The 13214-nt window shown below is 38.6% G+C and overlaps 1 protein-coding gene across 1 annotated transcript in view; it reads left to right on the top strand.

Moving 5' to 3' along the window:
• Positions 1–4059: 4059 nt before the first annotated feature.
• The window catches only part of diaph2 (diaphanous-related formin 2), a 382189-nt gene continuing 373034 nt past the window's right edge, over positions 4060–13214 (top strand). The window contains exons 1-2 of the mRNA XM_042418197.1: positions 4060–4606; positions 5281–5649. Of these exons, the coding sequence (XP_042274131.1) occupies positions 5566–5649 (84 nt within the window). The 5' untranslated portion in view covers positions 4060–4606; positions 5281–5565. The remainder of the gene's footprint in view (positions 4607–5280; positions 5650–13214) is intronic.

The raw sequence follows: 13214 nt of genomic DNA, 5'->3' as shown, positions 1-13214 counted from the left end.
GCCCAAACAGCAACAGTGCTTTACTGTAAAAGACCCAATAGTGGGTGATGTTACTCCAACATGGACAGATGGAAAGCAGAATGACCTATTTAAATGTTTGGAGACGCTTGTTTCAAGCAGCTGGACTCAAATATAATGTCATACAGAGGAAAGTGAAAGACAGACAGTGAAATGGTTAGCATGTTTTTAGAAAACAGTTTACTGGAGTAACATACTGTACATATTCAGTGCCATTTGAAGTAATCAGTGCAACTTACTCCCACAATATTTCACACTCCGTCTGTATGACTTACTATTAACAATCTGAAGGATAAATACTTTCCCTCAGAGCAGTTTCATATGAACATTTATCCCGTAAACATCCTTGCAGGGTGTTGTACTGAACTTGTAAAATGGATTAACATACAATAAACAGCCTCATTTAACTTGTTAAATCTCCATCCCTTGTGCAGAATAATGAACTGTCTTTTCCTCTGTCTGCTGTCATTTTCATTTAGTATAATAGCTGCAGGTGTGTGGGTGGTTGCGTGAGTTGTTTAATTTTGTGGTAGTTAATTTACATGAGTTGCAGAATGAGGCAACATGTATCTTGCAAATGAACGTTTTGCATGTTTGGCACATGGCGCAGAGCGGACATTTCCTTTTTTTCTTAGTATTTCTTTTGCCAAGTGGACACAGTGAACATGCAGGATGTTCCTCCCTCACCGTGCGTCTCTCACCATACTGGCCAAGGCTCCTGTGCATGGAAGATGCTGTCGTCATTGGAGCCGCCAGAGATCTCTTCAGCTACTCTAGGAAGAGGCTCCTCATATGTTGCTTCCCTTGGTTTCAGGCTGGGTCAATATCCCTCCACACTTTAAAGACACTAGGCTAAGATAGTACAGAATAACACTACAAGCCAAAAAAAATTGCCATGAAATTTGGCACAGATATTCATGGTACCCATATGGTGAATCCTAATGATTTTGGTGATCCCCTAACTTACTGTTAAGCACCAGCAGCACCTAAAAATTTAATTCACTTATACAGTAAAATATCTGTTCAAGCGATGGATTAGTACAAATTTAATGTTCCCCAGAGGATGAATCCTAATGACCCTACTTTCCTCTAATGCCACCATGTGGTTGGCATTTGTGGTTCAGAATTAAATGTTAGTTGTGGTGCTGATGTTCATGGTCTTTGTGAACTTTGGTGATCCCCTGACTCTTAATTTAGCACCATCATCAGGTCAAAATTAGTCCATTGCTTTGGTTTATCTATCAAACAGTTTTAGATTCTATACAATGACCATTACAGCCTCACAAAGCTGCTAGGCTGTGGATTTTTTTAAAGTTGACTCCTGGTTCTGATCTTTTTCAGTGTTGTCCGTTATTTTAGAGACTAGAGACTCAGGCTCCATTTCTTCAGGCTCCGTTTTCTCATCCTCATCGAGATCAGAGGTCTCATTTATAGTTACTTGTGTGCACACTGTGGTCACATGTAACAGTATGACACCGTGAGCCAGACAGAGACAACTTATTTATAGACCAAAGTAACAAGCACTGATCAGTGTTTGGACATGTTGTGGCTGGATACAATATTGTGTTTCTTCTCAGAACTAATGTTTTGGTTCAAATGTTTGTTTTCTTGATTGGAGAAGTGGGATTTGTAAGAGAGAAGGAAATGTTGCAAGTGTGAATATGTGACTGAAAGCGGATGTGAGATCTCATTTGTTTCGGTCTTAATATTTAGTTTGCAATGTTTGATTTCCCAGGAGGGAAGCTATGGAAGAAAAATAGAAAGAAATATTATTCAATCTCCTCATCATTATGCATTCGGATACCTAGTGTGAAGGGTGTCATGACACTTCTTGGCAATCTGATGAAAGAAAACACCTTTATTACAGAATAAATGTGCAAATTTGTTTTGATCTGAACACAACAGGAAGGTTAAATTACTTTTCCTCCTGGTGTCTGTGGAGCAATCAGACAACTGGATACAAACTATATAAGCAGTGACAAATCATTCTGCTTCTGTCTTCCCAACAAAAGGGTCAATATTGTATTTTTTGATTGTTTAGCACCAGGTTGACAAAGGCATGAGCTCTCTTGAAGTGTCCGTTAAAGCTTTCTTGATCCATCAGTTTGAGAGTAAGACCATCATTCTGCCAGTGACACTAAAGCCAAAACAACATCTCCAAACTCATGCAACTCCTGCATTTGTACTCAGGAATCATGTGCTGACTCCATGAAAAATGCACCTTATTTCTAGAAAACATTAGGACATTCATTCTAGAGAAAGAAATGTTACAATCTTGTGAATGCGGTTCCTGAATGTTTCTTCAGTAAAATAAAACGGAACAAGAAAGCATTAAATAACTTCTAGTTTCAGTGAAGAGGAGCCCTGTATTTAATTTCCAGACTTGAAAATCAGTGACCTCAATGAGTGAGTCAGACCCATTTGGCTGGCCTCATTTCCTTTTTCCTGGTTTTGTCCATTTGAGGGCCACTTTGGGGATCCACTCTGGGGGCATTTGTAGTATGTGTCCAAGCCATCTTAGACAATGGTGCTTAATTTCTGAAATCACGTTTTGGCAGCCAGTCTTTATGTAGAGTTCCTTAGTTGATGTCTTATTAGGCCAGAATATACAGCAGATCTTTTGCAGACAATCATTGTGGAATGAGCTGACTTTATTCATGTCACATTTGGTTATTCCCAAGCACTCAGCCCCATATGGTTGACCAAGGTGTTATACAAGCAGATCTTAGTTTTGAGGTTGTAGGTGTTGGACCTCCAGATGTTATGGAGTCTTGTGTAGGTGCTGCAAGCTTTCCCAAGTCTGCACTAGATATCTTTTTGGGCACCACTGTCCTAACCAATCAGACTTCCCAGGTACACAAAGTCATCAACAACTTCAAGTGGCTCATTATTGATAGTGATGCATGCATGTGTGTTGGTGTTGATGGAAATCACTTGGGTTTTGGTGGTGTTGATGAGGAGGCCTGTTTGTTGAGCATACTTGGTGAGTCGATCTTTTTTTTCTTGCAAATGTTTTACATTTGTGGAAATGACAGCAAGATCATCAGCAAAGTCAGGATCTTCAAGCTGGCTAGAGAGGGTCCACTGGATGCCTTGATGTTTGTCAGCAGTTGTTTTTCACATAATCCCATTGATGACAGTCAGGAAGAGAATGGGGGAAAGAATGCAGACTTGGCATACTCCAGATTTTACAGGGAACCACTCAGAGTGATCATAAAACTTCCCCATTAGTGAGACTTAGGGGGGATTCTATAAGACTGCAGAATCTTCATGGTGATTGCTATCAAATGCCTTTCCGAAGTCAATGAAATTAACAAACAAGGGGACATTCCACTCACTGCATTGCTCTTATGATGTTTTGAGGAGCAAATATTTGATCCATGCAACATCTGCCTGTCCAGAAAAGAGCCTGTTCCTCACAGAGTTTGTTGTCAATGGCACTGTTAATTCTGTTCAGGATAACTCTACAGAAGACTTTGCTGAGGATGGAAAGAAGCATGATCCCAAGTCAGATATCACATTTCTGGAGGTTTCCTTTCTTGGGGATCTTGACAATTAGGCCTTTGGTCCAATCACTGGAAACATTTTCTCCATACCTGCCAACATTTAGGTTTCAAAATATGGGAGGTTTTTTTCGGTGGGGGTGGGGTGGGGGGGTTCAAGTGACAGATAATGTTTTACTTGAGTTGACGACAGCTATGCTTGTCACTATAAGTGCAACAAAATTGTTGCACTAAAAAGACTGTAATGTTGAAAGATATTGACTTATTTGACTAATTTGGATGGCTGAAGCTTCATATTAGCATAAACTTTTAAATACATTTTTGCACAGAAGGAGGCTTGTGAATTTTGGTCCCCATCATTTACATTAAAAGCGCATTATGAAGGGATCTTCCAATGGCCAGTATGAACAGGAGGAATGATACAGGCCAGAAAAACCTATTTCAGCGCTCATATTGCCACCGTACTATTGTTTTAAGACAGACTTGAAAAATCATAAACCTGTCCTTTAAATACCTCCAAATTACTCAGAAAATTTGTAGGCTATAAAATTGAAAGGCCTGTAAAATAAAGCATTACCAAAAACCAGAAAAATATAGGCCTACATTTGTCCTATACGCAAACATACACACACACATGATGCACTCTATTATATAACTGGATAACTATAAGTTAACTTACATAACAATAACAAAAGCTGTTCATTCAGTTCGCTAATCATCACTCATACAGACACACATTCAAAGAGTGTATGTCTGTGTGTGATAAAAACACACACGCACACACAGGATGTGTTGCGTTGCCGCGGATTCCCGCCCTGCTTCCTAACCGCGGTCAGCCTTTTATAATTCACTCATGAGCTACATCTATTCTTACAACTGGATGAATCCCATCCGCTTGCTGTGAAATCAGACTGACCTCCTCGTCACAGCACTCCTCTTCCCTCCGACGCCACGCGACCTTGTGACTGTCAGCCAATCGGACCAATAACTGCCGGAATCCCCACTCTTTACGCATCCCAACGACCAATCAGAACCCGGGTGGGCGGAATCACGGTGGGCCCTGGTATTCAGGTTTGGTTGCAAAGGTAAGCTCTGGATGGGATTTTGTGAGTTTTCTTTGACACGTTATTTATTTGTCACACTGTAATTTATTGCATAGTACTGTGTATACTTGTGTAGTATTGTGTCCGTTAAAACAAATAACGTCCCGAGAGGTAACGGTCGTCCATTTATGCTAGCCTGGCTAACTGTAACGTTACAGCATAGCAAAGTATTCCAAGCAGAGAACAACGGTGATTTTCTAACGTTACTATTGTAACAACTGTTTATTAATTCTGATTAATGACTGTAATGTCTGGTAAATAACGGCCTTGTCAGTACCCGCCGAAAGCTGTCAGAGCATCCTGGCTGCCGTTAAATGTATTTTGTCGGTTACTACTACATTATAGCTAAGTTACACGGTTGTAAGTTTGCTTTCTCACAATTTAGCCTGTTTCCAAACACAGAGCTCTCTATCTTTAAGTGTAAAAACACATCTTTTTTGGTTATTGTCGAGCAGCTTATAGTTACGTCTGACATACGGTATTTGTTTACATCTGTTTCATCGTTCTCAATATAGGCTACTGTCTTCACTGTCTGCTCTCCTACATACTAGCAAAAGGAAAACACGTGTTAAAGCAAACATTTGTGCAACTTAACGCCCTACAACATTGTGATAGACCTATTAAATGTTGGTTACTCATTGTTCTATTATTTTCAGATAGCCTTTACTCGCTGTGAGAAGTGACTTGCTGCTAAGGAACACATCAGGACGGATACTACCACACCTAAAAAGCAGCCTCCTCGACTGTTGGATACCGTTCGGGAAATATTTTGAAGCGGTCAACATGAATTTATTCTTTACCTTTTAACGGAATGGATTTTGAAAAGACCTAACCTGGATGGTTTGCTGTACAAGTGTTGCTACAAGCCTACTGGTGGAGTTTGCCAACTTTTGAGGAGGTCACATCAAGTCTTTTAAGAGGGGAACTAACTTAAAGCCAACATGGATCAAGCCAGCGGTGGGGAGGACCCGAATAAATCCTCTAAAAAGAAGTCCAGTGAGGATGAGGGCAAAAACAAAAAGCTGGTAGGTATTCGGATGGGTTCACTGCATGGAAGTAAGTTTCCCACATTCAAGGGTTAATGCCACTCTCAACTTTAGTAAGCCTGAGAAAGTTGCACTGTAGTCTACATAAATGTAATCCTCGTAGTAAAATCAAATCAAACCAAACCAAGTAGAAACAAAACTCCAACACAATTAGAAAAGAACATGTTGTCAACACAGCACACCTCTGTTTAGTGCAGGATGAGGTTGAAATAGTTATTGATGTGTTATTATTACTATTTAAGGTAGCCCAATACAGGGGAGCTAATAGTTGTTAGAGTTGAGCAAAACAGATAGTGTTTCATTGAGTGCTTTACTTTCAAAGCACTTAGTGTGTCATGTGATTATCCTCGTCAATACTTCTCCTGAAAGTTCTTTAAAGAGCATTCTTGTTGTGACAGTTGGCCATCAATATCTCTTTAAAAACACACACAAAGAAAAAGTCCAGTTACTGGGTGAGTGTGATATCCATGTGTTTTGCAATGTTTTTATGATCTATGTACATGTGTATGTGATTGATAAAACTCACTCTTAGTCAGCCTGAACAGTATTATCAGCACAATAAACAGCTTTGACACGAGGACAGTGTCTTATAGATAATAACTGAAAACTACATTCAGCTTCATTCCATTTATAGCCTCTCTATTGGCTTGGCCTAGTGGAACAGTTTTGTAGAGTGAGAAGTGTGCTTATTTAGAAAGTGGGCAACCCGGACTATGCATCATTAGAGCTCATGCATACCTGCATGCCATTCATTGCCTGGAAATGAGATCACAAGAGTTGAGGGTGTGGAGTTGTGGTGGTGTTGTCTGGGATTTGGTATGAAGTCTAGATCAATTGCTTCTAATTGACATCTCATGTTGCACTTTGACTTATTTGCACAAACTTCAGCTTTTGCAGTAATTGTGTTAACAGTGTCTGTCACAACCAAGAATATCTGAAGCCTACAATTAAGGGCCTTGTTTGGTAAACTAAAGCCACACTCTTGTATTTACTGTCATGAGTGAAATGAAACTGTAAATCTAAATCATATTACTGAGTATGTTAAGTGCATGTTACTGCGTACACACTGTCAGCAGCTGACTAGACACCGGTGGTTGAAAGTAATTTTCCGTGACCAAAGACAAAAAACCTTGGCTCTTGTTGATCATAGTTTCCTGATTTTCCACGTTTGTCAGCATGGAAAGCTTGGCAGCTGTTGAACTTTCTGGATGACGTTGCCTCTCAATAGCCAAAAATCGACTAGTAGTAGTGATGCTATATATTATGCCTTTCACTGAACTATGATTGTTTGCTGATTGGCCCAGAGTTTAGTTGCATCCACTGCTCCCAAAAAAGGAAATGAAAAAGACACAATTCAGGTTGGCAGGGTTATTGAACCAAATTTGACTCTTTGCCGACATAACTAATTCAAATTAGTTTATTAACACCTCAGTTTTAAGCAGTGTTTCATGTTGCCTATGTATGAATTTGTTCTTTAACTGAGACATGAGGCAGCCAACAGTGCTAATGCTATGTTACAGATTGAGGAAACAGCCCTAAACATGTAATCCCTGGTTATGTTCCAGAAAAGTTAAAAAAAGGGAAAGTGTGACCATAATAACTGCCAATAAACGGACAGGAAACCCCAAAGGAGACTGAAATGACATGCATTCCCAGAGCTACCGAAGGGTGTTGTCTTGAGAAATCCTAACAACAGCCTGCAACTCTTGAATATCCTGCCTCCCAACTTTGAGATGGTTTGCAAGAGAGTCTGGATGACATCACTCAGCTGATCAGGAGTGAGAAGTCTCTGTAAAATCATTACTTTTTGTTCCTTAAAGTGGTCTCAGGGCCAGGCATGTTCCCTGTTGCTCAATCTTTCCAAGAAGCGCAGTCATAGGCAAAGGAAGTCTGTTTTCTGGCTGTTGCAGAAATATCGGCACAGCTCTGAGTCGGACAGAGGAAGTAATTAATGATTATTCATCTCTGGGTGGAGCCGTGATCTGTCCTCTTTTGTTTATCCCCACTTTTTAGCTGCTCCAGTGATTGCTGTCGCACCAAGTTTGTTTGCAGACATGTAAACAACTTGACATGTACAGTCATGAAGGAATGTGAATATTTAATCAGTGAATCTGCAATTGAATCGGTTTAAAACGGCAAACGGAAACAAAAAACGCAGGGGTTTATCAGATGATTGTCATGTCATACTTACAAAAATGTTTTGTCTGACAGTCAGACACATGAAGATTTACTCATACTTAACTATGTGAAGTTTTCACCATATATGGCACTACAGGATTACATTCTCGGTGTGCAGCATAGTTTGTGTGCATGTGGTCCAGACATAAGAAGGGGTTAATATCTACTATCTATCATATCATGCAGAGCTGTTACAAGGTACAATGCCATTTGTGTGGATAATAAGTAAAGTGGCGGACACTGGCACCGTTTGGTCTCGGCAAAGTCAAATCAGCCTTTAGAGGAGAAACACTGAAAGCTGTATGTTTGTTTTACAAGTCACTGGGCAGGATTACATCACAGCAACACCATTTGGGCTTTGGGCCCAGGGTGTACGTAGATACTCAACACAGCCAAGGACATTAGAATAACACCACAGTGTTCAGAGATAAAGGTACTTCAAAACTTTTCTGCAGCAATTCTTTGCGATAATGCCCCGCCTTGAAGTTGTAAAAACATGACATCCAATACAACAGGCAGATGGAGTGAGGTCTTTTTAAAGGAATTCAAGGGAGCCGGTTTGACAGAAAAGGAGAAATATTACTTCTCTGCATACCAGAGTAACAAATGACCTCACACAGAGCAGCATGAAGGAAAAGTAATCCAGTGCATATGATAACTATACATGTTACAGATTGTGTAGGGAGTAGCTTATTTTCAACATACAGTTTAATTGTAGAAATCAGACATTTATTGCTAGCCTCTATGTATGTGGTATTTTATTTAATCACTTTTATAAAGTGTTAGTGTTGCAGACTTGGTTGAGCTTATATTTCTATTATATATAAGCCATGATAAGAAATAAAATTTACTTCCTAAAACATATTTGAAAGTAATTTTCTTGCACAAGAAAGCTGGTTTCAAGTGGAACAACTACCATGATTTTAGTATTAATGCATTTACTATGAAATGTGAATAAGGAGATTGCATAAAGTGTTCTGGGTGATGTGTCTCAGCAATCAAGACATCCATTTTGTGAATTATTACACACTTTAAATTTACTATAAAATATCTATCTGCATGAAAGATGTAGCATCTTATGCATGCAGCCTTGTTAATTTGCTGATCACAAACCTATTGGCCTACAGACCTGTATGGTGTGAGGGGGAATTCTGTTGTTCAGTGGCTTTGTTGTGGTTTTAGAGAGTCATTTGCAGTAAAGTAGCAGTTATACAGAAGACTGAATGACTCACTGAGCAGAGATCTGTGATACATCAATTATTTTCAAGTGAATGTCTCTTGGAAGAGATATTCATGCTGATGCACAAAGTACCAAATTTTACCAAAGGCTTAAGTGGTTACACCGCAGCAAAGTTTATAAAATTTTGATTGCTATTCAATAATTTATAATGCTATGTTCAATAAATGTTGTATGATGATTAAACGTGTAGTCTGTAACTACAAAACATTAAGAGCAATTCTGCAGTGTGTTAGGTAGGCAATTATGTCTTGTGATATGATCAGTCAGACTGATTCCTGTATGCTTATTACTGGCTAGGATTGCTTTTACTTTCTTTTATCTATAGTAAAACCATTAAGGGTGATTAGTATCTCAAAGGTCATTTGCCAGTGTAATGAGTGAGAGCAAGATTGGTGAGTGATTTACAACATAACTCCAGCGAGTGTCTACAGTTTTCAGCCTAAATTTTTTTCACTCATATTGCAGGTATACTGTTTACTGCAAAAACATAGGTGGAGTAGTTGGTCAGCACCTTAGTGGTTTATGTCTGTGTGAACAACTTGTTTGAGATATGAGACATCAAAGACCTTTGAACTGATGACCAAGTGTCGTCAGAAAAAAGAATCGAAACAGTACCGCTTCTCACACACTTAACTCACTTCACTTTAATAGTACGTTTCATTATTTGCAGTTTGTAGACTTAGGTAAAAATAGGATTAGAAATGTTCAGTAAGTACAGTATGTTGTGAAAAATGGGAAACCACAGAGGAGTGTGATAAGTCCCCTATTTCTTTTTATTATGATGAATTATATATTTGTAAACATGGGAAGATTATCTTATGCAGATAACAGGGATTTGTGGAAAATAATTTATTTTTACAAACCATTGAAAGGTGTGTAGCATATAGATCAAATAAAGTGTGACTAAGTAGCAGCTTAGTATCTGCTCTGGCTTGTGTTAAGTCAGGTGGATCCAGTAATCACCTGAAATCTGAACCAATTTAAGAGTAGCCAGGCACGACGCAGAGGTCACATTCCTGTGGATCCTGGCTCATGTGGTTATTCTGGGTAATGAGAGTGGACATACTGGCTAAACAAGCCGGACAGTGTAAATGTCAATATTAAATCCTCAAAGACTGAAGGAAAGAGCACATCCTGGAAAGAAGAATGAGAATGGTAGTGGGATGATGCCACTATTAGAAGACAGCTACATTGAATACAAACTGGAGATAGTATTGTGAGAAATAGGGTAACAACATATTGAAAAGAAGAGGTAACCATGAACTAGCCCCAAAATTGTTTAGTATACTGAATAAAAAAAAAATTTTTTAATGCCAAAAATAACGCCAAATATACATTAATTTGGAAATCAATAGTGTTTTGGAGCCTCTGTGCAGCACTGTTCCAAAATGAGAGTCAACCTCTGTGTCGTTGCCTGGGAAACTCTTGGTATCGTTGCTCCTTTTAAGGAATAGGGCAGTGTGTAATGTGTGTGTGTAGCAAGTGAGCAGAGGAAAAGGATAACAGTAAGTTGTCAATTTGACAGTAAATGTACAGTATAGGCTACAGTGTGTGAGTTAATAAATGCTGCAGCTTCTCACATCTGTTGTGAAGTGAAGGGGGCTAGCTCCAATGTTAGCAACAATGGATTAGCCTAACCTGGCGACACTAAACAGATAAACAGAGAACAGAGAAATGTTGTGGCTGCTGAGTCTCTCCCGAGTTTTGCTCCCGCCTCATCCACCCACATCCACATTTGTTTGGTTTTCAGACACTTCCAAATTAAGTGCCAAGTTGGGTATATGAGTGCTTTCAGAAGAGAGTACCTTCAAGTTGGAATTACTACTTGGATGTTGACATGAACTCTATTTACAAGTTGGAAACTTGTAATTAAAAAAACTCTGACATGACATGAATGCAACATAATGCTACAGTATGAGAAAGTAATTGTAAACCTGTGTGGAAATAATCTGGCTTCAAGGCAAATGAGTACGACAAACCTAAAGGATACCAGCATGCCTGAATGCCTGAAAGATGTTACGGAGCATTATTGCCAACAAAAAGTGCTAATACAATGACTGAGCATTAATCTAAACACACATACATGCTAACTCATACAAAGAAATTTGAAAGGCTAGTAACTGATGACATTTCAGCAATGCTAAAATGTTGAACAATCTGGCACAGTAAACTGTTTTGCTGACAAATACAGTATGTGTGTTGTTCTGTTGTTGGGCCAACAGCTACTTATAATGCTCTAAGCTAACCTGAAGCTAGCATCCATAAAAGCTCCATGATGGCCTTGGCATCTCAAAAGATGAGTGCACCTTGTGCAGAAAGAAATTAAACATTTTGACCTCAGTTCCATGTTTGCTATCCAAAAATGCTTTCAAATATCGATATTTCTCTAAAATATTAACATATAGTCATGTTTTTGTACTGTTCCTTAAATTGTGCCACAGAGAGCCATCAACAGATATTTTTAATGGACAGACAACTTCATCCACAGTTAAAGAAAGACTGTGACATCAGTATAGGAATTGCCTACAAATGAAGCAAAAGGAAAAGCTGGTGTAGTCTGTACATTGGCATGTGTCCATCATTTTCTGTCAGGTTTTATTTGAGGCTGTTTGCAATTTGTAATTAACCCTGATTAATTAAATTGGGTCTTAATGATTGCAATCATGCTCATCATTTAGTTAGTCATTAAAGTAATTGAGGCTTCAGTAATGAATGGACAGTTCAGCACTACTTAAGCAGGGATGTCTTTATTATGAGAACTTGGACAAGGGAGACATTACAGGAATAATGGTATGTGATTCACATTAGTGGATCTCATTCTTTGCTGCAATTCATTCTGTAAGACTGCTGAGAAATTGTATAGACATACAGTAGTTTCAAAGTATGGCTGAGTAATCGAAAGTATTAATCGTTCACTGGTAATCATTTTTTTAATATTTTGAGTCATCATATAAAACTTTCATTGTCTACATTAACGTTTTTTCTTTGAAATATTTGAGAATGACAGATGGATATGATATTTCCAGTTTTAACTTTATAATTTCTATTGTGATCAACAATACATCATCTAGACAAGTTGTGATTTCACACATCTAAAGAGATTTTGTGATACATGGCATATTTATGTTTTTTTTTTTCATGCCTTGCTACATATTAGGCTACAGCCCAAATCTTAAAGCAGGAAATTTTGGTGCCTTAATAAAATATAGGTTAGGGTGTAGTTAACCTTCATACTTTTGACATTTTTGACCAAATCATATTGTGAATCCCGTGTAGTGGTTTACTGTGCTGCTGCCATTGGAAGCTGTGGCATTTGAAGCTTCTGACACTTTGATACATGAGCTTTAGGGAAGCCTCAGGGATCATTCTAGGTCATGTTAACATGCAATTAGCAAGTTGTCAGCTTGTTAACACTTGAAGCTGTCCTGTATTATGTACCTCTTGTTAGTTAAATCTAAACTAAATTGTTTAGATTTTTTAGATTTTTCTTTTATAGTATCTTTGATTGAAAATAACCACAATTGTGTTAGGAGACATGCGACAAATGGCAGGAAACAGACCACATGTGAATGTTTTAATGGCATTCAGGAAGTCGGGGAGAGGAAGTGGTGAAGAATGCTTTAGTCACACAGTTGAAGAAACCGACAGACTCACTGCTGTAATGTCACCCTCTGAGATGAGACTTATTCATGTACGTCAGTGGATTAAATTAAAGACTTGAGAATGGGAAATTGATTTGGTGGCTCAGTCACATTTTTAAAAAGCCTATATAAAACATATGAGCATCAATCCATTCCAGCCTTCTCAATGTAACAATATGTGAAGATATTTTGAAGTGGGTCATAGTAACATTCAGTATTTTTGTGACTCATAAGGGTTAGGCTTTGTTTTGACTGAGCTACTGCAGAGTCTGATGTAGGCCACGCTGTGGGGTTTTCCTCGCTCTTTTACTAGAATTATTTTGCAATGGAGGACCCTTCCTTCTTGCAGAGAGGAGGTGTTTGTCATTGTCACTAATCTGCTTAAATTTGCTCTTCTTCAGTGTAAGTTAGAAATCCAATTTTAGAGGGTTTGCTTGACAGCTGTCTTCACAACTAGGTGCAAATATGAGACAGAATGCAACATT

This window comes from Thunnus maccoyii, chromosome 8 (assembly GCF_910596095.1).
Source record: "Thunnus maccoyii chromosome 8, fThuMac1.1, whole genome shotgun sequence".
NCBI lineage: Eukaryota > Metazoa > Chordata > Actinopteri > Scombriformes > Scombridae > Thunnus > Thunnus maccoyii.
This window is presented reverse-complemented; position numbering and strand designations above follow the sequence as displayed.